The sequence below is a fragment of the Salarias fasciatus genome (assembly GCF_902148845.1).
Source record: "Salarias fasciatus chromosome 7 unlocalized genomic scaffold, fSalaFa1.1 super_scaffold_4, whole genome shotgun sequence".
Lineage (NCBI taxonomy): Eukaryota > Metazoa > Chordata > Actinopteri > Blenniiformes > Blenniidae > Salarias > Salarias fasciatus.
The window spans coordinates 18,035,091-18,062,388 of record NW_021941229.1 but is presented as its reverse complement, the minus strand read 5'-3'; the positions used below and the strand labels follow the sequence as shown (position 1 = coordinate 18,062,388).

General features: G+C 43.2%; 1 protein-coding gene across 8 annotated transcripts in view; it reads right to left on the bottom strand.

The window, feature by feature from the left end:
* Window positions 1-3,443: 3,443 nt before the first annotated feature.
* The window catches only part of rgs3a (regulator of G protein signaling 3a), a 124,900-nt gene continuing 101,045 nt past the window's right edge, over window positions 3,444-27,298 (bottom strand). For 6 of the 8 annotated variants that reach the window (XM_030084115.1, XM_030084114.1, XM_030084113.1 and 3 more), the window contains 5 exons: window positions 17,447-17,517; window positions 7,740-7,841; window positions 6,803-6,864; window positions 5,555-5,721; window positions 3,444-5,446 (listed from right to left, as the gene is read on the bottom strand). In XM_030084115.1, the coding sequence (XP_029939975.1) occupies window positions 5,246-5,446; window positions 5,555-5,721; window positions 6,803-6,864; window positions 7,740-7,841; window positions 17,447-17,517 (603 nt within the window). In that variant the 3' untranslated portion in view covers window positions 3,444-5,245. Of the gene's footprint in view, window positions 5,447-5,554; window positions 5,722-6,802; window positions 6,865-7,739; window positions 7,842-8,142; window positions 8,443-11,807; window positions 11,951-17,446; window positions 17,518-27,298 lie in introns of those variants that run through there. The other 2 variants (XM_030084119.1, XM_030084121.1) reach the window with 2 other exon arrangements.

Sequence of the window (27,298 nt, the reverse complement as noted above, 5' to 3'; positions counted from 1 at the left end):
TCAAGTGAAAACAGCGAGCCCGCACTGTAGCAAGGAAAATGTTTCATAATGTTTTCACATTTGCTGTGAAAGGACAGGGTCGTTTGGCTGGAACCAGCATATTGAAATCCCAGGACGTTCCTCTTTACCCCCCTCTCCAAAAAAAAAAAAAAGGCTTTTCAGGCTTATCCTGTCTTTATATGTCATTGATTCATCTGTAAGTTGCGGCTGCACAGTGGGTTGTGGGTCGGCGCTGCTTGTTGGCTGGACATTGTGTTTTTTTGGGGGTGTTTTTTGCCAGCTTCCAGTCTTCTCGGTTACCTAATCTAATAACGCTGCGGCTGCAGATTCACACTGAATGGGTACACGCAAGATCGGTATTGATCATCTCACCAAACTCAGAGCAATGATGCTGAAAATGATATATATAAAAACGGACATGATTTTTAGGAGTGGGGTCCAGAAGATACATGCAGATACCTTTTTTTTTTTTTTTTTTTTTGAATTTGAGCCTTTTTTTGATATACATAGCATGAATCTATAAATAAAAATCACCCTTGCTATGCAATATCCTGGTGACAGTTTCTCACTTGACAAGAACGTGAGATAAGGAAGAGTCACAGCGGAGGAAACCCTGACAGCTCCGTTGGAGGAGGCAGGACGCGAGCGATCCGCGCAGGAAATTTGAGACGATGTGTTTTGGTGCTCATGAGACAGCTGAATGTGAAAACAATGACAGACGCTGAGATGCGGTTTACAGAAATGACAAGGAGGAAGGAAACTTGAACAAAAAAACGATCTGGCAAAGTAACCAAGCTGAAGAGAGGGGGGGGGGGGGGGGGGGGGGGGGGGGGCATTGTGAGGCATTAAAAGATGAGACGTTTGAAGAAAGTGTAAAAATAAAGACACACGCCGAGGACGGCGGAGACAAAGGGGAGCGTCAGCGGGATAGTGAGACGGGAGAGGAAACGCTTTTCTGGAAGAAAAAAACAAAAAGAAAGAAACCGTGTCTGTCAAAACAGATGGCAGCTGGTAAAGAAGATTAGGTGCTGTTACTACCGCCTCCAGCAACCTCTTCAGACTGATCAACCCCCCACACACAGACACACACACACATGGCCCTCACAAACCTCCAACTGTTTCCTCTCATCACAGCCCGGCTAACACTCGACCCCGTGTCACATTCACATGCTCCTCTTTTCAGAAAACCGGACAGCTGGGATCAGGACAAGTGCTGATGTTCTGTGTCACCCCGTCTCCGAGCCAACGCTGCTCCTTCCTCAGTGTTGGCCACACAGGAAAACAAACCCACCTTTTCTGTTTTTTTTTGTTTTTTCTTAGCTTGGGCATCATTTCTACCCATGCATACCAGTAAAACCTGATCATATATCACTTCACAGAAAGTGTGTGCAAGTGATCAATGGCTTAACCTTGAATGTCTCTCAAATAATATCAATCTTACTGACGGTTAAAGCCACCAGGCCAAAATAAAACAATTACTTTGACAGATGGGGATCCCCTGAATGCACCGATATGCATGTTTTAGACATTCTCCTGTTGATCCAGCTGGATATTTCACTCATATTAACACACTATTCAAAAATGAATTATTTTCCCAAGTATGTCAAGATTCTGAGCAAACTCAGTTGTTAATGGTGCAACAAACTGCACCAACATGGAATGTAACAACAATACAAGTGCAATATAGGAGGACTTTGTTGACGTCCCTTAGAAGACCACTATTATTCGATGTGTATGTTGCAATACATTTGTTCTTGTTGCAGAAAATGGGTTAAAAACATTCTCCTACAGGAGATCCAGTGTCTCCCTGGCTCCTCATGCTGAAAATATGATCAGGGAAATATACCCCAATAAACAACACTGGCAATGAAAAAACTAGAATTTAAAATCACAGTTGGCATTACATCAGGTCTTGCTCAAAGAAAGAGCGTTTAAAAAAAAAGTCCATAAAATTAGGCTATTCCTTACATATTTTCCACGCCACATCAACCTGAAGATACTGGTTCAGCATTTAGCTTGCAACCAGCAAGTGCTCAGAGAATAACAGATTAAACAACGCCAAAAAAAAAAGTATCAAAAAAACAACTTGACGAGCAGCACAAAAACACATCTGCAAAAAGACCTGAAGAGCCTCCAGTGTGCGTACGACACATAAAGTGCAGTTTCACTGTCCGCGAGTTTCCCCTGCACCTAAAGTTCCTCTCGAGTGACTGTTAGAAGCTGCGTTACCAAGATAGTCAAAACAGAAGCACAAGTTTTGTACTTCATTTCAAAGACAAATACAAGTGTCCCATCAAAAAGGGAAATATATTTGTCCTTTTATGTTTGGGAACATATGTGGGGGAAAAAAAAAAAAAAAAAACACAAACTGGAGTCCAGTCCTGGTCCCGGAGGCCCAGTGAGCTGCCAGCTTTAGAAGTTGTACTGCTGACTTTAACGTGGAACGGATGCAGGCTGCGTTCAGTAGATGGGCCGAGACATCCGTTGCGATTAAGATATCGCAAAGTTGCACGTTACCACTGGAGATGCCGTTCATAAAACACTTTTTTTTTTTTCTGGATGACAACAGTTTAGTGGATGGTTTTGTATGGACTCCTTTTGTCTGCGTTTTCTTCTACTTACTCAGGTTTCCTTCCTCACTTCAAAGACACGCAGAGGTAATGTCACTGTCTTTCTCATCCTCCTCCCCGAGGCAGCCATTAGCTCCTGTCCTCATGTCTAAGGTTTCTCTCTGCTGCGACACACCTGACGGCAACGAGGCTTTCTCAGGCTCCTGGCGATCTCGGTCATTGAATTCAGGTGTGTTGATGGAGACGTCATCGACAACATGCAGGCCATGGGGCCTCGGCTGCTCTATATAAATTATTAGCTTACCTTTTCAACAGCTGTCTGCAATCGACTAAATGTTGAAAGTTTATCTTCACTGTTTCATTCATCATTCATGAATTAAACTTCTTTTTTTTAGTAAAAGGTTTCAGTTGAAAATAGTGAGCGTAAACAAATCTAACATATCCATCACCATTTGAGTTTCAACTAACAGATGTAACTGAGTTTAAAACTGACCCACTGTGTCCTGACAATAGCTTTTGTTCTAAGTAACTACTAAATCCACTCCCATTTTTTTGAAGAAATCACTGATAAATGTATTCAAGTACACACTTTTACTGACTTCCCGGCCAGTAAACCACACAAGTTGACGTGACGAGAAGAAATCCAAAGACCACACGAGTTATTTCATCAGTTGGTTGGTTTATTTATCATTAGCAATGACACCAAATGTACTCTACTGTTTTCACTTGCTATCATAGGAGATGCATTTTGAATTGTAAACAGTGAAAATGATAAAATGCATTTCAGAAAACTCCTTACAAGCAGTGTATGACCAGGGCACAAAGCAGACTGGACCTGCTCTTGTTCACCTATTGTGTGTGTGTTTTTTTTTTAACAATACATGTCATCTTATAGTTTTGAGTCTCTCATATTTACATAGATACAGCTGGGTCCCACAGTCGGCACCAGCAGAGACCTATTGGCTTTTTTTCTTTTTTGTTTGTTTTTAAATGTGTTATCACATAGTTTTCTTAAAGAATTATATTTACAACATTATCAGCCCCGGCTGCCTGCTGCCAGGGGATTAACACACAGTTAGAATCACTTGCTTAAAAGTCATTAAACTACTTATGCTTCTTGAAAGTTTATGCTGTAAGTCAACCTTATAGCTCTAAGATTTTTTTTTTCTTAACAAATAAAGTTAATACAGAGCTCAAGCTGTTCCGTCTTCCCGTCGTTAAAAATTATTCAAATAAATGAACAAACCAAACGTCATAATAATAAAATAAAATAAGAAATAAAAAAATATTGCACTTAAAAGTTCAGGACAGCATTGGACCTGTTTGGTGGTTAAGAGGAAAGTGAGAGCTTCTAGCTGAGTGCTTGAGGACGTGTGTGTGTCTGTAGAAGCATCCAGCGAGTTATTCTAAATAAATAGGCAAAACTTTGTACACATGAAGCATTTTTTTCTTCTCTCTCCGTCTCTTCTTCAGACTAAGATAAGAGCAACCTCTTGTGTATTGCTCAGTAAAACAAGGGAGTGCAGGTTTGAACCATAGCGCATATATATATATATATATATATATATATAAAAAAATAACAATGAGTGTGTAGAAAAACAGAAACAGTGGTGGAGTTTAACCGAGCTGTAGTCTGTCCTGAGAACGCTTCCTTGATTAGTCCACAATGAGCTACAATGTTAAAGGAAATGTCGGTTTGGCTGCACAGAAAGTTTTCGTCTTCTTCTTCTTCCGCTTCGTGGATTTTCCTTGTTGTAAACAGTCTTTGGAGACAGGACGCAAGTCATCTTTTTTGTTTTTTTTTCCATCCTCCGGCTCTGAATGCGACTTTTAACGTCTTTTCATGTGAGAGGGACACACACACACCTGTGTCTCGTCACGACTCCAGTCTGTTATTTATCCATTTCCCAACTCCATCCTCACTCCAGCACTCACAGCATCTTTCTCTGGAAATGCAGAAGCCGTTTATAGGAGCTTTGAGGAGATGCGGGGTTAGACAGATGTGTGTTTTCAACTCAGACGTCTCTTCTGGTGCTACCGCCCTCCCTCCTCTCTGTCACAAAGTCTGAAGTCTGGTGAAAAAGCTTGGGGAAAAAAAAAAAAAAAAACCCAACAAGACTCTGCGTCGTACCGACAGCTTCACAGAAAACATGGTGGAGCAAAGGAGGGAATCTAAAGAGGGAGTCTCAAAGGACATAAAGGGAAAAAGGTGACAAAACAGTACCGGACTGTCTTCGTGTCTGCAGGGTTTTTTTTTTTTGGTGCAACCCCTCCTTTTCTCCAGTACAACTGGACAAAAATACACTTAAACTCCCCCCCCCCCAAAAAAAAAAGCAAGGAAAAACAGTGATCAGACAAGCATCCAGCTCCTGCTCCAGCCTTTAGCTCACGGGATGTTTAGAAACAGCCAGTCATCCATCCATTCATCCATCCACTCATGCGTCCACCTGGTAACTGTGTAAACTACATTCCTTTGCAGTGCCATAGCTTTGCCGCGTCTTCTCACACCAAAACAACAACAACAAAACATGAACAGGATGACATACGCACTTTGAAAAAAAAAAATAAAAATAAAAGCAAACAAAAAGCTCACATCCCACCCACTCTACGTTTGTTTTTTTTTCAAGTCTGCCCCCGGTTTTTCTCTCCTCATCCTCAAGTTTTCTTCTCATCTCTTATGACGAAGATGAAGTCGAAGTGGAGCTGGGCTTTTTTTGGTTGATTAAGTCCAAGTAGAGTTCTGAGCGCAGGAAGCGAGGGTATGAGTCCTTCTCCATCAGCCCGTATATCCGCCTTTGCGCGAGGTCAAAGCAGGAGCGCGTCACATTCTGCAGGTTGTCCTTTGTGTGGTCTCTGGTGTACGAGTCCAGGTTGACCTGCGGAGGAGGAGGAAGAGTGAGAAATCAGGAAAATAGAGGAACAAGATTGGGAAATGCCTGTTTTGCTTTCACATTTCTTGCTTCGGCACTTTAACTCTCACCCACCTCTTTACAAGACTGGATGGCGATGTATTCCGCAAAGATTTTCTTGGCTTTCGAGGCCATCTTGGACTGCGACTTGATCTTCTTGTAGTCCTCACATGCGAGCCAGAATTCCAGATTCTCCTCGCTGAACTCTGTGCGCAGGAAAGCTCTGAAGGCTGCCAGACCATCTGAAGGAGAGCAGGAGGAGGAGGAGGAGGAGGAGGAGGAGGATAAACAAAAGGAGAGTTGACTAAAGTGCCATGGCAACCTCACAGCTGAAGCTCTTCTTGGAGTTTCAGTGCCTGAAATAGCTCTGTGATGGTCTTTGAGTCATGTGGTTGGAATAAAGTGAGAGAAGAAGAAAAAAAAAAAAAAAAAAACCTCAACACTGCTGCACATATTCAAGTTCCCCACATCCTTGAGGTGACATCACCTCAGTGACTCTACAGTTCCTTCGTATTAATCATGAAAACTGTGCCGCCTGTATTTGCACGCTGTGTGTGAACAAAGGGCCGCCTGTTTGGTGTGACTGGGGGGTGGGGGGAGAAAAAAAAAAAAAAAAGACCAACTCTCTGGCATTTTTCTCTAAAGTTCCAAGTTGGTTAATGATTTGAGGAAGAAGGCATCCAGAGGAGAGAATAGCAGGAAGCCGTGTCCACCCACAGCTCCTGTCTGCACCTTTCCGTTCCCATGAATCACCCACGCTGATAAGCGGAGCCAGCGCTCGCAGTCATCTCTTACCTCATTCTGGCGAAGCGCGCGTGAGGCAAGAGGTAAGAGAGAGGAAATTAGAAGAAGGGGGAATAAAGAGGCCAACGGATCCGAATGGGGAACAGATGTAGCCTGGCTTTGCACCAGCCTTCTGCCTTGAAACAGAAACGCGGAGCAAACCGTGGAAGATGAATTGTAGAGGCCAAAAATAGAAAGCCACATGCAGGCTGCCCCTTTCAGTCTCACTTCATCTCTCGATGTAAATCATGGACTTTGTCTGTAACGGATTAGGGGAACTTGCAGTAAGCTGTACGCTCACATCAGCAGTGTGTGGATGTGTTTGTGCAATGCATGCAGGGAATACAGGCATGTTTTTCTGGGCTCACCACCTCAAGCAAACCCTACACGTCCTGTGCTCCTACCAACTTTGCTGTACTTTACATTTTGAAATGCTCTCCTTATGTGCATCACAGAAGACAGACATCTCTTGCATGTACAGAATCACAGGAGAGGGAAATACAATGAATAAGGATGACAGATCAATTGAAGCGAACTTACATTTGTGTGCCAGCAGCTTGTCGAGTGAGTCCCCCCACTTCAGTGCTTCCTCTGGGGTGGGCCTGCAGATGAAAGCGGAGCGATTCTTTAACAAGCCCATTTCAGCCAGGTTTCTCATTGTGTGACCCATCCGCAGAACTTTCACTATGCAGGGCGGACGAGTGGAAAGGTGGATGTCGCTGAAGCCTCTACGCTGCTGCCTTTTCCCTCCACTCTACTCTCTGACATGAGCTCCTGCTGTATGAATGAGAGCAGCGCCGAGAGCCATGAGTCTATCTGCCTCGCTGTGGTGGGGGGGACGGCTTTTATACGCCCATTCGATGCCTCTTAGGAAGGCGGGAGAGGGAGGGGCTCCGGCCAGCCAATCAGAGCATGTTGTTGGGTTGAGAAGCCTCCTACCCCACCAACGGTTTCTGTCTGCCCCCTGCTGTCTCTCATCCTTTCTTTACCCTTGTGGTGAAGCGAGCATGTTTACAGTGACCATGTTCCCCTCACTGCAATATACGTCTCACAGGCCACTTTCAACATGATGTGGAATCTCAGGGTTAAACTCTGTTAATAAAGACATGCAATATCTATCATAAAATAATATAAAACGAGACATTTTTGATTCAGGCTGTTTGGTAGAATTACACTTTTAATACATTTGACAGTAGTGTAGTAATTCACATTGACTGATTAAGTTAACAGAAAAAAAATCTGCTCATTAATACATTTTAGAGTGAATGAAATCCACGGTGTAAACGCACACGTGCTGATGTTATGCACGCACGCTTCCACTCATGTGACTGATGCAACACCGCAGCCACAAAGCTCATCTCTCCTCCTGCCCACTCGTCTTTCGACCCAGACCAGGTCGTCACCAGTTGTGGCAAAATCCAAGAAAACATTTTAACACACGCCCACATGCCCATGCAGTCAGGAAGTGGCCACTTACTTGACTGACTTCATGGTTTTGTCTAACTTGCCGGCTGGGTTGCTTCCTGGGGATTCATTCCTCCTCCGCAGGAAAGCCAGCCGATTCTTCATGTCTTTGGCCCTGAGTGAAAGAAAGAAAGGAGAGCGAAAGACAGGAAGCGACAGATTTACGATGAGGCGAAGGAGAGTAGAGATTAAAAAAAAAAAAAGGGAAATGGAACAGAAATGGTGGAGATAATATAGATATAGAGGGAGACAAAAAAAAGAGACAAGAGAAAGTGTGTTGAGTCTTCAAATCCAAAGTCCACAACTGTAATCAATCCAAAGCACCGGACATGATCTTCAAAGTTGTAAATCCAATCCGTGTAAAAGCAAACCAATAAACGCCAGAAAAGGAAGAACAAGAAGTTTGTATTGTGTACATTCTAGTCTTCAGCCAGGTGTGTCGGTATGATGGGATTTTCCAAAAGTCGGATCTCCTCTCGCCCTGTCTTCTTGACAGAACGTCTCCTGTCAATCTAACAACTCTGACAGTCTCTCCTGCAGAAGTGTCCCGGCAGGTTCCTCGGCGGGGACTAAGCGAAAGTGGCAGAGAAGGAGGAGAGAGACTCAGTCCTCACTCCTCTGTTTCATCACACCATTCTCCATGTGCCTGGAGGGGCTTGCTGAGAGGGAGCTGACCCAGGGCAGAGGCAACAGGGCACAGTGACACCCGCACTCCTCGCTCCAGGAGCCGCAGCCACAGCCTTCACCTGCTTCACCTTCCTCCAACCATCTCTCAAGAAGAGACGCCCCAGCCGCGCAAGCGCCACCCTAAATCTCAGATAAGAGTCCTCGGTACCCATGGGTCTCCCGGCAGGATTCTGCGCATTCCCACAATCCCCTGGTAGGTGTCCTGGCTTTTCCCGACCTGGAGCACGTGCTGTCTCATTGGGATGTGACCTCACTCAACACCCATTTCCTGAGTCCCTGCTTTTTGATTTCCACTGTGGATTGGCTGGCCCGCTAATAATGCGGCGCGGCGTTGCGCGCCGGTCGGCCCTAATCACTGCAAGCTGTCCCACTGCCAACCCACGGCCCCCCTGGAGAGCATGTACACCCCAAATTAAGAAACAGGACTTCCAATTATAGGCGCCTGTCATTTCAACGTGCACGCGCAGAAGAGCAGAGGCCCACACAAATACTGTACGTGAATATGCATGGACGGCGATGAAAAGAAACCCCGCGCAACGCTTTCAAAGAAGCCCCCTCAGCACCTGTGCCAGCTCATGCCCACTTCAGTGGCGCTTTCATGCCAGTCACAGGTGGTGGAAAACTCCAAGCCTCCCCCAGCGTGTGTGTGTGTGTGTGTGTGTGTCGGACAGAACAGAGAACACAGTCAGTTGCAGACGTGAGTTTTTCCAAGATGCAGGGCGAAAGGAAAAGGTCGAGAACTCAGAGCACTATAGCTAAATAGCCCTTTAAAACCAGAATGAGTGAGTAGGTGGGGTGTGTTTAGGTTTGAGGACATTTGAGCTTGTGCCGAATCCTTAATTTAGCTAAGAGATGGAGAAAAAAAAGCCCTTTTGAAGAGGATTTGTTAGATTCAGTTGAGCGAGGGCACCAATTATAAGTATATTTAAATATACTTTGTGAACACGGGAAACAAATTCATGCTGCAGCCACAAAGGAGCTGTTTCCTCTCTCAGGCCAGGTAAGAAAAAAAAAAAAAAAAAAATGGAGATGTCTCCGAGGAATATCCAAACATCTCACACACCGTTAGCAGTGGAGAGATGACTCATCCTCTGATTGAAATAACACGAGCACGCCGCGCGACGCAGACGTGGATCCAGATGCTTAACTGATGAACAGAGCGGAGGCCTCTGGCACATGGAAACAACAGGGTGCTCTTATGCAGTGACTAGCTCATACTTTGCAAAGCCTGAAGGACATTATTACGGAAATAAAAGCTCCCTTGCTGTTAAATAAACTCGTAACATCAGAGCTGGATTTATTAGATTGCTCTATTTTTAGGTTGTACTCAAGGCAATTAAGACTTGAGCTGCGCGTGTGTTAACTAAAAGAGAGCCTCTGTCATGAAAGCAAAGGAAGAGACAGGATTTTAGAAAAATCCGAACAAAGACGCTCTCTTCCTGACAAAGGAAACATTATTATTCCTTCCGCTTTTCTGCAAGCTGAGGCCATGTGGTCATGATGTGGCAGTTAAAACTGGCATTAAGTGAAATGTATGTTTCTCTCCTGCCACCAGGTGGGAGTCGGTGGACACTGCAAACGCACGCAGCTTGCATCATCCAATCAATTTATCCGTTCATTGATCTATTTTCAGCACCTCCATCAGGAGGCTCACATCATACGTGGAAACAAGCGATGCGTTATGCAGATTCTTCATTTCAGTCGGCTGGCTGGCTGCGGTATCGGTTTCTGCATCTGCTGTCTCAGTAATATCAGCATTCATTGCGACACGGCAGGTGTGAAGTTTCTCAAGTTCAGCTGAGAGTTTCACCTTGAAATTACACCCCAGCAGCTGCAAAAAAAACAAACAAGAACTGGCCTGCATGATTATTTCCTCAATGGAAGCAAACGTGATTGAAGCTTCAGGACGACAAACCTGTCTTCCACCCTCAGTGGCTGCTAAGGCGCAATGGCTTCGGTTTCCACTCCCAGAAAACACAAAGAGAAGAAAGCACGACTGCAAGACTTTGTTCACACTCGGAAAACTAAATCTTGAGCTTGACTAACACATCACTTGACCATGAAACAGTACTTGAAACGCTGATGGCTCCTCTCACAGTCTCTCTTTTTGAGTATCTCTCGATTGAGAGTCGCTACTTTTTTTCCTGCATCTCTTCAGCTGCTCATAGCCCTCCGTAGCAACACTATTACATGTACATCATCCTCAATTACATATTATCCACTCCATATGCCAAGAGACTGACCTACGCATTAGGATGATCTTTAATCCGACACGCTAGACATGTTTGCCCCCCGCGCACACCGGTGATGTGTACATATAGGTGTGTCTACTTATGTCCACGCTGCAGAGAACACTTAACGTGCTCCAGTGAAGGAGCAATAGGTCTTTAGCTCCGCAATTATCTGCAGGTTTCCGTGCTCTTTATTCCCTCTTTGCTTGGCTCACATTAGTCGCGCTAATAGCACCCCGCTGGCTATTCCTGGTGTTCTCAAAAGTAGGCCGCACTCTCAGGGAAAGGGTCTGATAGCACATGGGGAGAGCTGCAGACAGACACACTGCAGATCACAATGTCCCACACACACACACACACACACACACACACACACACACGATCACAAGACGAAGACTCGGCTGTCCCACTTCATCCCACTTTCCTCTTCATTACTCCCCGCAACTCGTGACGTCCCGCAACAATGCAAAGCGGGCCCAAGGTGAGCAATGCTCAAGCGTGTTGTCGTTCCCTTTAACAGCCTATTGACAGAAGGCTGTGTGCCTGTGAAGCGAAGACAGAACATGACACGCAAGTAACAGTTTGTCTGAAGCTGCTGGTGTCTGTAAATATAATGACTCCAGGGTTCGGGTTAGCGTGTCTCGGTTTTCTTAATGTTGAGTTAAAGAAAATTTAACACAGAAATACATGGAGCAGAAATCAAAAAATGCCTCACAACCAGAAGAAAGTAATGTTTCTAACTAAAAATTTCCCTGGACAATAAAGGAACTGTGCTAAACTATAATATCAACCGCCTCGGCCAATCAAGAATGAATAGCGAGCTCTATTTCTGAGCAATATCACCTTTCTAGCCACAAAGACCACATGAGTAATCCTATTCCTGAAATCCAGGCTGCATATATTAAGAAAAAGGGACAGCCTCAAGTTAGAAGTTAAAGCAGCTCCCTCCAAAATAGTTTCAGTGCTTCAACCTCACAGGGGATCCTTCTCCCTCACTGCGACTGTCAAATGAGATCCACTTAAAGGTCAGAGAGCTTCCTATGCCAGCCCGAGGGACGCACAAAATAGCCGGCACCCAGGCTTTTCTCACTGCCCCTTCTCACGTCTCCAACCTCCTGATCAGAAAAGAAAAAAAACGTACAGCACACAAATCTTGCTCTTACCTTTCGAGGTACTTCTCAGAGAAATCAACCATAGTGTGGAACATGGGTGCCAGCATGAATGCAGCACGAACTGCATGTAAGCGTTTTTTCTATGTTTTTTTTTTTTTTTTTTCTCAGAGAGCGCTGTTGGTCAGGGCCCAGGGGTTTGTTTGGCAATCACATTCCTCTAACCCCTGAGAGGCTCTGGTGGAGCTTTATATAGTCCAGGGGGTCTGGGGAAGGCGGACCCTGGGCTCATCCAATCCACATGCGGCATTTAGAGGCCAGAGTCCCTCTACTGGGGTCTGGAAAAGTTTGAGTTGGGGTGAAATTTGTTTTAGATGACAGTATTAAATAAATAATATGACTATTGCTCTGTTCAAAGTGACAAGAAGCAGCGAAACACATTTTTAAATGTGGGCCCAGAATCAAACTTAACAAGTAGAACAAGGTTCTTTAACATAACTGCGGTTATTCCCCGGCAATAACAACAACTTCATTTTAACTTTAAAGCAACTGAACATTTAAAGTCCCGTGATATACATACAGAACAATACAAATTCATAAAAAAGAAGTCTGTCAGTTTTATTCCAAACCAGCTTCTTATGCAAATCATGTACATATGGCCAGTTTTTGAAGCTGAGGAGACGACCACATGGGTAACCTGATGTGACCACCAGTTATGTTCCAGTCGTTCTCTGAACTTGGAACATAAAGTTGTTTTCAAAGTTGATTAGCAAAAGTTGGAAAAGTTCTGCCAAAAAAGTTTTTACAATGTCACATTACAAGTTTAAACTTTAATGGCTTGAAGGACTGATAGCTCAGATTTTAATACGGCTTGGAACTGTCTTAAAGTCTTAAAAGTTTTAATGGTACCTAACAGAGCTAAAAATAAAAAAAAATAAGTTGTTGACTCACATGAACAGCTTGGCCTCACATGTTCATATCATTTACTAACCTGTAGAACATTTTTAGGAGTTTTGTTAAAAAAAAAATGGAAACGAGAAAAGGATTGTGCAATGTATTGGAAAATGTGCAGAAAAGTGATGAAGAGAGTTCACATTTGGAGGAAGATGAGGTAGTTAAATGGACCACACAGACATCTTTCTAAGAAACTGGAGCCTCTGTCCAGTGTGATAAAAGCCAACATTTGTTTGCCAGCTTCACACCACAAATATAGTTGTTTTAAGTCAACAAAGATCTCTAAATAACCAAATGACAGCAGTATCACTCACACCGATTCAAGAATAACTGATTTATTCAACTGTACTGCATATTACAAAGAAAAAAATCCAGCGTCATGATTTTGTGTTTCAAGATTTCCTTGGCAACTTTTCACCGAGGACACGATTATACAACAGCGGCCACGAGCAGAAAATGTCAACAGCATCATCAGAACTCACCTTGGCCAAGTTTCACACCACAATAAAAACGGTTACGTCCACTGTTGCTACAAAATAGACAATCGTAATTATAGCAACTGCTGCCTTACACAGAATCAGATTGACCTGTTAAATGTTCCATTTTCAGCCTACCATTACATCAGTAATGTTTACAGTGCATTCAAAGTATGTAAACCATACATATGCCAGACACAGGAACAGAAGCACACAGATGGTCACTTGTGCTTGTGTTTCACAGGCACTGAGTGTTGTGGTTTTGCTCCTCTCTGCCCTCTCAATCTGTCTGTTTTTTCTTGCCTTTGTGAATCACTCGAACTGAAGCACTGGCCCCCGATTTATGTCTATACGCTGAAACTAAAAATACAGAATAAAGCTATTACAAATTCCTATTTTGTTATAAAACTGCAATTAAGCGCCAATTCGCTACCTGTCGTGGACCAGACGTAAAAAAAAAAAAAAAACATAGGATAACTATATATCCATTGAGTGTTTGACTGCAGGAGGAAGCGCAACACCTGGACAAACTAAAAACAAAAGAGGGGATGAGAGATGAAGGCTGAGGCAGCGATCATGTGAGCAAGTCCAGGAAAACAGCTGTGCTGGATCCAGAAAACCAAACAAAGTAAGTTAAATCCGGATAAAGTCGTAAGTAAGTCGGAACGGAGACAAAGAGCTGAGAGAAAATATAAGAGTTTGTAAAAATAGAGTGGCGGACGTGAGAAAGAATGTTTGAAAAATAAAGGGCCTGTTTTATATCTTTCCTGATTCAAAGAAATGCAGGAATGAAGGGGCCGCAATGAATCTTCTGTGCTCTGTGCCAGTAAACGGGAGGTTCTGAAGGCGATAAAGCAAGGAAGTCTTTTTTGGATGTTCACAGATTTAGGAAAACAATTGTGACCACCTTTGTCCGAAATGCTGCTTTAAAAATCGGCCCTGGCAGGGACAGGCATGTACTCTGCAAGACCTCTGAAGGTGCACTGTGGTATCTGGCACCCAGACGCGAGCAGCGGATTCTTAAAGTGCCGACAGCTACAGGGTACAACGGCCATGGAGGAGGCCGCTTCCGGCACATCCCCCATGATCCTCCACTCAACCGGAGCCCCGTCACCAGGCGCTCGCCACTACTGAGAGGAGGCTCAAACCACCGTTCTGCATAGATATCAGCGGCCTACATCTGGAAAAAAAAGTAATTTAATTTCCTTTCTGCATGATTGTATGGGGAGATTTTATGTGTGAGACTTCAATCAGCAGCACAGATACTTGGCAATTATATTGCGATTCAAACGAAGATACGGAGAGCAGGCTTGGCTGTGTGTCTTGTTATGAATGAGATACGAGCCACGGCTTTAGAAGGAGGCGGAAAAGGGAAAAAAAATAAATGGATGGAACAATTGCAAAGTGATAATGGACTTGTGACACTGAGAATTGGTGGAGACAAGGACTGCAAATGCAGCTGCTCAATGTGGAAACAACATGTTGAGAGAGCAGTGTGATTCATCCTCATTATATTGACTAATGATGACAGAGCAGCGTCGCATCAATGAAACAAAGTCTGTTTTCCTCCATGCGGCCTCCATCACTGTCACAGCTGATGAGTATATGCTTCACACTCGACACGGTCAGATCTATTTAAGATAAAGGTCAGCTCGATTCCATATTACATAATCAGTGCCAATAAAACAAGAGAAAAAAATAAACAACTTACTCGATAACACAATCAGATATTGACATTAAACAGGAGTGAACATGTATAGATTAATTCAGGCTAGGAGCAGAATGATGCACAATAAAAATGAGTGCAAAGTCCTGTCAGTCCTTTAATCAACAGCTTAACTTCTCCACATTTTAGACAAGAATACATCAATGTTGGAATCTCTATATTTCGTTTTGGAAATATTTCGCACCAGATTCCCATTCTGATCAAACCTGCCGGCATTGGGATTCGAACTAGCACACTCTAAGTGATAAACTTGCCACCAATTGTTATTCCCCCCCAAATTATGAGAACTTATCTGTCCTACCAGTTCACGCTTCATTTAATTAAAATTACTTTTGGAGCAGATTTTTCAAATGGTCGTCTAATTCCACATTCAATAACAGAGAAGGATCTCATCCAAGGTGCTCTTCCACCAACGGTGACATCTCTGGGACCGCTTGCTTCATGGACACCTCCAAACTGGAGGAGATGGGGATCATTTTACTAACCTTGGCGGTGGAAGACAAACCGTCCTTTTACCTGAGCCACCGCTGCCCTCTGTCTCTACAGCACTCCATCTTTAGATTTGCCTTGAGATAAAATCCTCTCATCAAAAAGATTCAGTTTTCAAACCAGATATGCAAATACAGTAATATCGAAATCACTCCGCACATGATAAGACGTACAGCATATTCACCTTTTAGTTTAACCATTAAAGAAGTAAAGAACTAAAGCAGGGATTCTCCACAGGAAGAGAGTGATGAGTAAGAACTGATAAGCCAACCGGATGACTGATGATGAATGCCAAGCAGATCAACGTTAACTCGCTGTGAACTATGACAGCAAGTTCTGTCAAGTGGAGGAGCTGCTGCACGAGGCCACGATTGATCCGACTGATCCTGTCAGGCTGATATCAATCTGAGTCACTACTCTATCAGTGTTTATACCGTGTCCCAGGTCGTGAGGATAAATAAATATATAAAGATGGGGTATGTACACAAAAAGAGTTTTTACATCCATACATCCATGTTCTAAAGTGTTTCACAAATCAATCACTACGATTAGATAAAATTCACCCGTGCTCTTTATCCAATTCAGAGCTGTGAGGCACTGGAGCCGATCCCAGCTGACTGTGCATGAAAGCAGGGTTCAGTGTGGACGGCTGCCAGTTCATCACGGGGCCAGCAAAGAGAGACGGTCACTCACAGTCCAGTCACACTGGAGGCAAACATTAACCTGAAATGCATGCAGGAGACACACACACACACACACACACGCGCACGCGCGCGCAGGAGGGAGGAACATGGACACTCCAACTCTAAGTGGGACTCGAACCAGGGATAACCTTGCCGTGAGATCACTGTACAGCCTTGACATCAATAAACAACGTCTCTGAAAAAAGACTAAAAAACAACTAAAAGTAATGGAGACGTTTTAATTGCCCCAAATTATTTTTGTGTTCACAGAATTCTATAAAGCAATTAAAGGCAACCCCCCCTAAAAAACTGGAATTTTAATCACTTAATCTTCTGTTTTCCCAAACAGAAGAAGAAGAAAAAAAAAAACGGCGTGAGCAGGACAGTGGGTGGCAACCAAGGACTAAAGGACGGCAACTGTTTTATTGTCGGCGATGAAGGAAACGTGCTTTCACGCTGATGAAGAGCAGACTGAACAGCTGATGAATCACCGAGGCGTCGACACCCACGGACACGCTCAAACAAAGACCCCCGCATCGCCCCCCCTCGCCCCGCTGACAATGTGAGACACACATCTGGTGCCGCACGCGTCAGCAGCACACACATCTTTTATCGCTCCATTAGGGAGTGGATGAGCAGCGTTCCACAGGTCTGACTGTCACCTCGTCAGGGAAACACGCCCCCCGGAGCGGCGGGCCTGTGTCGGTCGGCACACGTGACGTTACACACATTCTAATAGGCGCTAAATACTCGCATGTGAGAAGAATTAGCTGCAGAAGCGCTTACGTCCGATTGCAAGACGAGAAAATTAGGATGATTTTGTTTTAATTGATTATTCTGCATTTAATCCGAAATGCCAGTGGGCATTGTGGTGTTGATTAACCGTCACTTTCTCAGCTCTTCAGTGCGCTCACACTCCAGCTCACACGTGCTCAAATTAAAAACCCGATGTCTCAGCTCACACCCCTTGGCTGTAATGCAGGCCATCACTGCCATCCATGAAGCGTTTGGATGCCAGAAAGCCATTAAAAACCATAAATGTTGGACGGTGTTTTGGAACGGACGCCAAATGAAACAGTGCTGATTAAATTAGCATGAAATCTAAAGGCTGAATGAACAGTGCATGCAGTTGTCAGAAGTATCAAAGCTCTGTCATTGCCACTCCCACACTGTCACATCCAACAAAGCGAGGAAATTATGAATGAAGTCTTTATTCAACATCTCAATAGTTTTTATTTTTTGGTTTCATTCTGCTTTATATTGAATCCATGTATAGAGGAATTAAAAAAAAAAATATTTCTGATTCACAGTTTATGAACACACAGACAGAAACACAGGAGAATAATATGGGATTTGAGGACTTACAGGTTCTTGGATTTCTTCTTCTTTGTTCCGTCAGGGCCGACCTCGCAGCTGCAGGGGGATCCGGAGCTCAGCTGAGGGGAGAGGAAGGAGAGGACAAAATGCATCATCCACCCTCCACACAGAAAGAGGGCCCTGCGGTCTCTTCTAAATGGGGTCCTCCACTTTTTTGACCCTGCAGCAGGTAACGGAAAAGCTCCTCGCAGTTAACCAAGTCCTCAGTGTGTCCAGTTAAGCTCGATGCAGACCAGTCCAGTCTGTAACAAACACAGCCAGCCACCGGAGGGGTTAATCCATAGCGGTGGTCTCCCGTGTAAATCCCACAAAGCTGTCTGAGGTATGTGATGGCGCTCGGACGCGGCGCACGTCTGGCCGGGACAAACTCGGGAGAAACTGCGAGAGCGGGAGAGTGTGAAAGGCTACAGCTGTTGTTTCTGATGGCCTCCAACTGTGCCCCAGGTTTCAAGTGTTGAGCCAAGACCCCATGGTTTCACATTACACTTTCTGCCAACCCACCGTTTTGATTGGTTCGGAGGAAAAAGGGAAGTTGTTTCAGGGTGGGGAAGGGGTCAATCTCCACTAATCTGATGGCCTGAAGCAGCCCCATTGTGTGTGTGCGAGTGTGCGAGTGTGTGTGTGAGGCTCAACATAATGAGCCATTGTATTAGCGCAATACACACAGTCGGGCCAGATACTGACCACAGCTGGCAACACATGGCGTGTGTTTGTATCTGTGTGGGACCCGAAATTGAGTTTCAGGGATTTTTTTTTCACCGAGTGAGAAGATTTTAGGCAGCCTGATTTCTTCAAGGTTCTGCCACATTGCGGGAATAAAAAGACGGTTTGAAAAGTTTCTTTTCTGATTGAAAACAGCAGTCGGAGAAAAGCTTTCACTAGTTTATTTTTTTTCAAATTATTCTTTTTTTTTTGCCACTGGAATCCACAACAAGCGCAATGTTGTGCTCACCGCAGCTGCTGTTTTCCATCAATCGAGGACATTAGTCACTTTTACAGGCTCTGTTGAAGATTACAGTTTATGAAGCGCTCCCTTTGCACTACACTCGAAAAAAAAAAAAAACTGCAGTTAAAGTGATCATAGCAGGAAAGTGCTCGACACACAGAGGATTCCTCGTTAATATAATAACAGAAACTTATGAATATGTGTGCACAAATGCTTTCATAAGTCCGAATGTGCGTGCATTCGGTAAGAACGGCCTCTTTGTGTCTCTGGGGCTGTTATTGTATTTAAACAATAATGCTGAGCCTGGGGAGCAAAAAAAGATTTCCTGCATCCATTTATGTGGAGCCACTCTACATGTACCAGCTGTCCAAACTCATATCCTGTTGTGCCTCTGCATTGTTGGGGAGCCTGGACAGTGAATTACACGGACAACAGCAAACGAGCCGAAAAAAAAGAAGGTCAAATATGAGATGATGTTGCTCCATGAGACGTGCATTTCATGCTAATTTTACGAGTTTTCTTATGGGTTATTGCTGATTTGCTGAGATTCAGAATTAAACTGTCAAGTGTTCTGCCGACTTGTTCACGTTGGAAAACTGGCACAGACGTTTTTAACCTTCAGGGCTATTCGGGGTTCTTGCTATTAGTTTCGTAACATCGGATCTTTGATTTCCCGCACCATCGAGATCCAGCCTATTTTATTTTCCCTGCAGCAACACTTCTCTCCAGGCAGATCCACTTGCCTCATCTACCTTTCAAATCTTCAAGCAATCCACTCGTACCTTGAATATTTTACCAACAAAAGCCATCCAGCCTCCTTCAAGTGTTGCTTTTGTTGTTTGCATTTCTTCCACGGTTTCTGTCAGCGAGACAGGTGGAGCAGGTCTCGCCAAGGTTGCAAATTACACCTCTGATGGATGCTAATGTGGGCGAGAATGACTTTTAACCTTGGCAGCTTTAATAAAACTGTAGCTCATTGGTCTGTTGGTGGATTTGACCTGTCAGATCCTGGATTCTGGACAGCACCTCTGCCGATTCCCACCCTTTCGTAACTCATCTCTCCAGCCGAGATGGCGGCTGTCATCGAAGGAAGTGTACACTGATGCACTCCAAGCTCTCTGACTGAAATCACAGTTGAGTGTGAAAGGTGAACGGGTGTGTGTGTTATGTAGGAGCCGTCTATAAATAAGTGGAAGCCGAGAGTAGAAGCAAAACAGAGCCGCCAATCGATGGGGGGGGGAAAGAACTGTTACAGATTAGACTGTATGTGTTAACAAATGCATCTGAGAATGTGGGTTTATGGGTTTATTTGTACAAATTTAAAAACGGTGAAATTACACTGTGTTTCTCAAGAAATATACAGTACAGTAGCCACAGGCCTTGAAATATTCAGATCATTTTATGCAAATACGTGATTTGAAAATGTTGCTCCAGGAAACACAAATTATTATGAAGAAGCGATGAAGACATTATTGGAAATAGACTTCATGTGTAGCACATTTTAACAGATTGGGGTGTTAACCCAGCAGTCGTGCAGTGAGCTTCTCCGGCATTGAAAGCAACTTCGGTCTTGCTCAAGGACACTTTGACACTGAATACAGATTAAACAGCATTTTTGCAGCTATAGACAAGATTTTTCATTATTACCTCCACAGTCCGGTTTACATGATGTTTCTGAATGAAAACTGTTAATGTTTGATATTTTTTTTAACACTTTTTAGGGTGCGTTTACGTGACAGTTGTGCTCGGAGTCACTGAAAACAAGGAAAAGGCTCAGTCTCCGTGTAAACGGAGAAAAACCCGTCTTTCCTGATACGTTGATACTGCTCACGCATGAGACGGTAGTGGTAAAATATTCTGCTTACATCCAAGAGTGATTGATGCATAACAATGAAGGGATAGGGTTAGTGTGTTTGAATTTAACAGCTCTTCACTGATAAGCTGTACATTCACGACGCCATCGTCTGGATCACATGAGGAGACACTTTTTATTCCTCCATAAAATTTATAACTATAAAAAAAAATAAAACGATACCAAGTGAGTCAAAAAGGTGAAGAAAGACAGTTTGAAGGAGCTTCAATGTTTATAGTACACCCCTCTATGTATATTTTTGGGTGTTTTTATCTTCTATAAACAGCATTAACTAGTAGCTCACAGGAAAATTACACTGTTTTCAGCATTTCTGCTGTTTCTGTGTGAACGGACATTTTGAAAATGTGGCCATCTAACAGTAAAACAATGCATTTTCACTTGAAATATTCTTATTTTACTAACTCCAGTTAGTAAAATTAATCTTCCAACACTGGCTTTTGATGCGATGCAGATGGATCTGCATGAATGGCGACTGAGTCACAGCAGTTCACCAGAGACATTAAAGCCTAATGATTAATCTCGGAGGGAGCAGCATAACAGGGGGGAGTCCCAGTCCCCACGGAGCCGTGAGCCAGACTTTCCTCTCAAACTGCAGACCGCAGCTGGAAAAAGACGCAGACTTTGCCCTCGGCCGAGACATTTGTCCTGATGTCAGGCTGGCCTTTGTTCAACGGGGTGCGTGAACGCACAGGCCGGACGCTCATTCACACCGCACTGTTACGTGCCAACTGAATGAGATCCACATGGATGCACACGGTTGGGGGGGGGGGGATGATTGTTTTTTTATATTTCACGTTGAAATGTGCCAAAATTCTTTCTCTAACTTTAGAGACCAACTGTGATGGGATATGAAAATAATTTGAGCTGAAGTAAAGCAAAGACTAGAGTAATAATAAAAAGAGATAAACATACACACGTCACACGCAGATAAGAAATCAAGTTTTTCCCCATCTGCCATATACTGTATGCACATGATGCCAAACCTCCTGTCTAAACATGGTGGGAATGGCACAGATGAAGGAACATGGCACCATCACGCCAGTAAAACGCCAATTTAAATATGTGTTCAAAGAACTTATTAGAACATTTTCATACTGAGTAAAAATGGGCTTTCCAGCTTCCTTTTAAATTGAGAGTGCAGGAGCACATTGATTAAATTCCACCTGAGAAGAGACATTACCGGCTTTAACAAATCACCACCTACCTTCCTGAATAACAACCTTGAACAGAAAAAAAAAAAAAAGAAGCTCCTATTACTGGACAGACGACACTTTAAATTTCCTTTTCTCGGATGCTTTCATGAGGCCACGAGCCAGAAATGACAAGCAGCAGCGTAAGAAAGTGGAAAGAGATTTTTAGGTATCTGTGCCTCAATTAACAATCCAGAACAGTCAGTGTTGATCTGATTTTGAGAAAATAGTGATCACTTTACAGGAATGATCTTTCTTCCTATTAACATTTTTTCACTTATTCTTTTTTTTTTTTTTTTTTATAAAGAATTATTTCAACGGAAAACGATGAGACAACATCACAGTCAAAGTATCCATCCGCCGCCTCAACGTTTCCACACTGTGTCACATTACAACCTCAAATGTAAACGCATTTTATAGGGATTTTATGCGATAGACCAACAAAATGTGCTCCATATTTGTGAAATGGAAGGAAATTTTACAAATCAAAAATTAAAAATGTAAAAATATAAACTACTATTGATCCTTATTAGAGTGCAGAGATGTTTTCTCTTCCTTCATCTCCATCCATGTCCAGGCATGAGATTTAACATCTTGCAAGAACAACTTATTTTCATTGTAATGTTTTCATTATGCACCTTTTTAAATTCAAATACATTTTTTTGTTGATATATGATGCTTCTGTCATGTATCCAGTATGGTTAAAGTGACGGGTGACACAAACTTTGTCATTATTATCAATATTAAAAGCTGAAAACTTGTGAATGAAGAGCAAGAGTCACATTATGACTCTGCCACATTGCATTGTTTTAGGAACAGCATGGAAACCTCACTCGAGAGCCTCGGTATTGATTTAAACCTTTGGGGGGAAATGTGAGCTGCAGACCGGTCATCCTGTCATACGACAATACACAAAAGTCCAACAGCTGCGGGGCTTTAGTGTGGAGATGAACTTAAATGCAGCACAAGGAAGGCAACAGCCATCAATCCTGATGGAGTCAGACGGAGTTAAACCTTTTTTCTTTTTGCCATTTTCAAGTTCTTTACAGCAGATAGAAACAACTTGGCACCCCGCGCAGGAGACTAAGACGCGCGCACGAGCGTGCACGCACACTGTTTGGCAACGGCCAGCGGAGCATTGAACAGTCTATCCTAAAAATATCCCCGGTGTGTGTTTGTGTCTGAGTGTGCAAGATACACTCGTCACATGTCTCACCGAAGTCAGCCAAAGAACACAGAATTTGCCGAAGACCGCCGGCCGGCCGCCGCGGCCCCCCGAGGCAGAGGCAGGGGATGTCGATGTTGACACAGTGTTCAGGGTTGCGGGATGGCTACGCTGATACGGGATTAACGCGCAACATGTGTGCGACACGCATGTAGTTGGTGTGTAACTACATACGCATGTGGGGAAGGAATCTTATGGCCGAACACGTTTCTGGCGACACTAAAGCGAGACTTAAACGTTCAGGGAAACGGCCACACGGGGCTGTGACTCCCTGACAGCAAAGGGCGAAAACACTCGGCGGAGCCTCACTTAACATACTGGACACTCGTCGCTGCACTAACAAACACGTCGGGGGGAAAATATTTCCAACAAAGCTCACAAACATTCTTGACCCAGTCAGTTCAAACAGGCTAAACCCAAAGGGATGAATGAATGAATCTTGATCTTTGTATATTTAATCTCCTCGCCAGTTCAACCCCTGCTGTTTTTGTTTTTTTCTCCTCTTTCATTTCAGTTTCCAGTGATGTTGTTTACTTGAAAACAAACCGACAAGCTGATCTCTGTACAGCGTTACAGGGAATCAGACAATCTCCATTAGCGCTCAGTGAAGCCGCTGGATTTGCAATTCGGGTTAGAGCCCAGTTTCCTGGCATTGTGTCAGACCCAGTCGTGACCTGAGATCTGAACAGCCCTGCTGCCTTTGTGCTGCTGTGAATGCCGCCTCGCCGGAAATCACGAACCGGCTGTAGCGTCTCAAGCATGCTCAGATTTACACTTTTAACAGGTTTTGTGTAATTTTCATTCACTATGTGAGACCTAAAGGGACGAGGGTTTTTAAATGCAGCGTGTTCCTTTAACTTTCTGAGAGTAATATCTGCAAGAAGACGAAAAAGTGCTTGCTAAGCTTTTTTTTTTTTTCTTTGTAACTACTTTATCGAGCACGGAAAAAAATGCTGCACTGCAGATTTCAGGTTGATCTTTTCCAGGATTATACATTGAAAAGAATCACAACATGGTGAGAATTATGCACATAATTCTCACCATGTTGTCAAATATACAATCATATGCAGATTCACATGCATAATTATGGCTGAGATATGTAATAGGAGAAAATCTGAATTACTTGTTCCTTTCTTGTTTTGTTTTTTTCTTTAAGCCAAGAATTAGCCCGTGTTAATTATAAACTTCACCATAATAAGGAGAAACTGAGCATACAGACAGCAGAACACAGGATGGGACATGAGTCACAGTCACAGTCTGCTGCGATACACTCTCCATCAGGGGTGTGAGGCACATGCTAACAACTTATCAGGCTGCAGCCTTCACTACGGCTTTATGCTGAGAATTTTAATTTATAAAAATCGGTCTTCGACAGAGTTACTTATGGAAATACTGAAATGCAGGATTATTGCAGGAGAATTGAAACTGCTCCCATGGATCCAGAAGATGCGCGCGGCTTATTTATGGTTTAATTTCAAAACTACACAAACACGTGAGCGAGCTCTCGGCTGAAAGCTAATATAGCGGCTTCACACAGTGACACCCCCACAGGACCACTGTGATTTACTGCAATCTGAAGCCCCAGTGAGAGGAAAGTGCAATTATTGCCAAACAGTCTCATCATTATAAGAGATGCTCGTTTCTACACTGCTCTTTTCCTTCAGTGGAAAAGTAATAATTTTTAGCTGTTATTATATTAGCCTTTAATGTCATTGTGTTAATGTTGAGGAACTGGAATACAAGACTATATATTATGTATAATCTGTATTGATCACTCTCATATAAATGGGAACACAGAGGTGTGATCCGGTCAGCCAGATGCAAGGAGCGATTACTGTCAAAATATAATTCCATTCTACTGGGTCTTTTTTTAAATAAAGTTGGAGAAGTGGTGCCTTATTAAAACCCAATACCGACCCATTTGCACTGCACCGGTCACAGCTCACTCCACTGACTTGAATCTATTTCTGGCCGTTAAATGCGTCGTACACTTTCTCTTATATTCGTGCCAAGAGTCGAAGGAAAGTAAGTGAAGGGAGACAAAAAACAGAAGAGTCTGTTCCCTCTCATATCAGCAAAGGAGAAACAATGGAGACTTGATAGGAACCAGAAAACACAAGGCTGTGGGAAACAGTTGGATCAAGACTTTCAATTCTATTAGAGAAACAAGGACGTTGAAGGTGAACTGTGAAGCTGATCTCGGTTTGGGAGCTTTAATAATAATCAAGAACTCTTGTCGACATATGCAGCAGGCCTGGACTCCCATTTTCAAAAGGCTTCTGATTATATATCCATGAAGTCTCGGTCTGATACGTTGTTCCCTGCACTTCATGAGTTGTTTTATGTCAAAACCTTTGTCTAAACATTCCTGACAAGTTTTGTCCCCACAATTGTCTTTTAAGTGAAATTACATAACAGCTGAAATGCCACAAGGTTATTTTGTCACAATTTCAAGTTCTAGCACAGGAAACATGTTTTTTTTTTTTTTTCCAACTTCCTTTACAAATATTAGGAAATCTGAGATTAAATAAACTCCCGGTGAAAGACGTGGCAGAGTGATTATGTGTGTACCTTGCAGATTCGAACGGCCGATTGCCGACTAACACACACTCCCACACACAGACACATCCGTATGCTACAATGGGACGGTCGCAATATTCTGTAATATCTGAAAATAAACTCAGTGACCTGCGGACAGGATACTGACTCAGTCCAACTCAAACTACATAATGAAAGTAGGTACAATGGAGACGTTGTCTGCACATTTGTGTATGTATGTGTGTGTTTGTGTGTAGGATTTTGATGGAGAAAAAGAGAGGCAGCACAGAAAAGGATATACGTATGTGTGTGTGTGTGTGTGTGTGTGGCTTGTGATCCGACTCTCCTCTGCCTCCTGTTATTCAACGCGTTTAAGGAGATGGCTGCTTCCTCCTTGAGGGCTTCCCATGTCACAGGATGTTAATGAACAATGCCGGGACCGCGTCACTTCTCCGAGCCGCTCCGAGCGGCCGTCGGGTTACCCAGCGTCGGGAACTGGAGATATTCCTCAGAAATGTTATTGACATTTTCTCACCAGCGGCTGACCTTTCTGCCTGGAATTTTAAATGGCTGCAGCCTCTCAAGACGTCCTCCAGAAGGCATCAATGCACAGCGCTCCAGTGAGTCCCAATCGGCAGTGGGCACACAGTTACAGACCCTGGAAATAGGTTTTGCTCTTAAGTTACCTTGGGTATTTTGGCTACTTTGCAGTACTGTACTAATTTATATCAGTTGGAGCAATTCTAGAACTTATATACATATATACATATGCATATTCATTAAAAAGATAAAATCCTAAAGGCGTCCCTTTGCTTTGTTTAAAATAAGTTTACATTTAAATCTTTTTTTTTTTTTGAAAAGCCGAACAAGTTGAAATGAGAAAAATAGTTTTATGAATTACAATTTTATTATTGGCAGCAATAACTTTATGCAGTAGTGCCCCCTGCTGGTCCAAAGTACAATGAAACGAAACATGTTGACAAAAGACTTGTACTCTCAGTAATTTTTGTTGCGTCCAAAAAGACTTTTACTGACTTATTATTGCTGAGGTCTTGTGATATGTCCACTGGAGACTCTAGAACAGAAATACACACATATGTCCTCTTTTTCTCCCAATTTTCAGTTGTCAAATTATTATAAAAGAAAAAAACCCATCCCCACCAAAGCTACAACAACAAAACCACTTTTTTCATTGATCAACATAAATGTACTGTTGCTCGCTGGATTTTCTCATGAATCATTTCGAGTGATGGCAGAGAAAAGCAAGAGATGATTGAACGTTTTATTTTCCATCTCGCTGCCACGCAGGCACCGAGTCAATGTTTCATAAGAAGCTGTATTTCATACACGTGGACACACGAAGTCAGCATTTCAATTTCTGTGCACTTTATAAATCAGACGGCAGCTTTCTTCAAAATGGGGGGGGGGGGGGGGGGGGGGGGGCTGAAAAAGATTCTCACTCAAAAAAAATAATCAACTTCCAATCATCTGGGTTTTTTTTGCAGTTGCACAGCCAGTGTTGACAGAGGAGTCACTGTATTAAACAGATGGTGGGATGGCATTTCTATATTGCTTTTTCTATTATTATGAGCCAAATCCACATTATGCAATAATTAAACAATAGTTGTGGGATCATTCTTTAAATCACGTTAATTTTTTGCTTCTTTAGTTAAAAAAAACACATTTAGTTTCAATATCTTATTTTGTGCTGAACGTATCGTGACGAACGCAAAGCGATTTTCTTCAGTCAAATGTGTTGATTCAAACTTGTCTGATTGTTGCTGTTTAAAAGATGCCATTAAAAAAAATAAAATATGCAGGACTCTTCCATGCAGAGTGGCACTGCTTCGCTTTAAAACCAATTTGTCAAAACACACTGCGGCGCAGCGTCTCAACATTTATATAAGAGCCATCCATCACTGTCACACAGGCCCGACGTTGCAGTCACATGTTGCAACGTGGGACTGGCAATAAATCTTTGTGTTACCTGCAGACCGATCTGCAGACTTTTGCAAACTGGCACCTCAAACATGCATTTGCAGTATCGACTTCAGTGCTGTGGGATTCT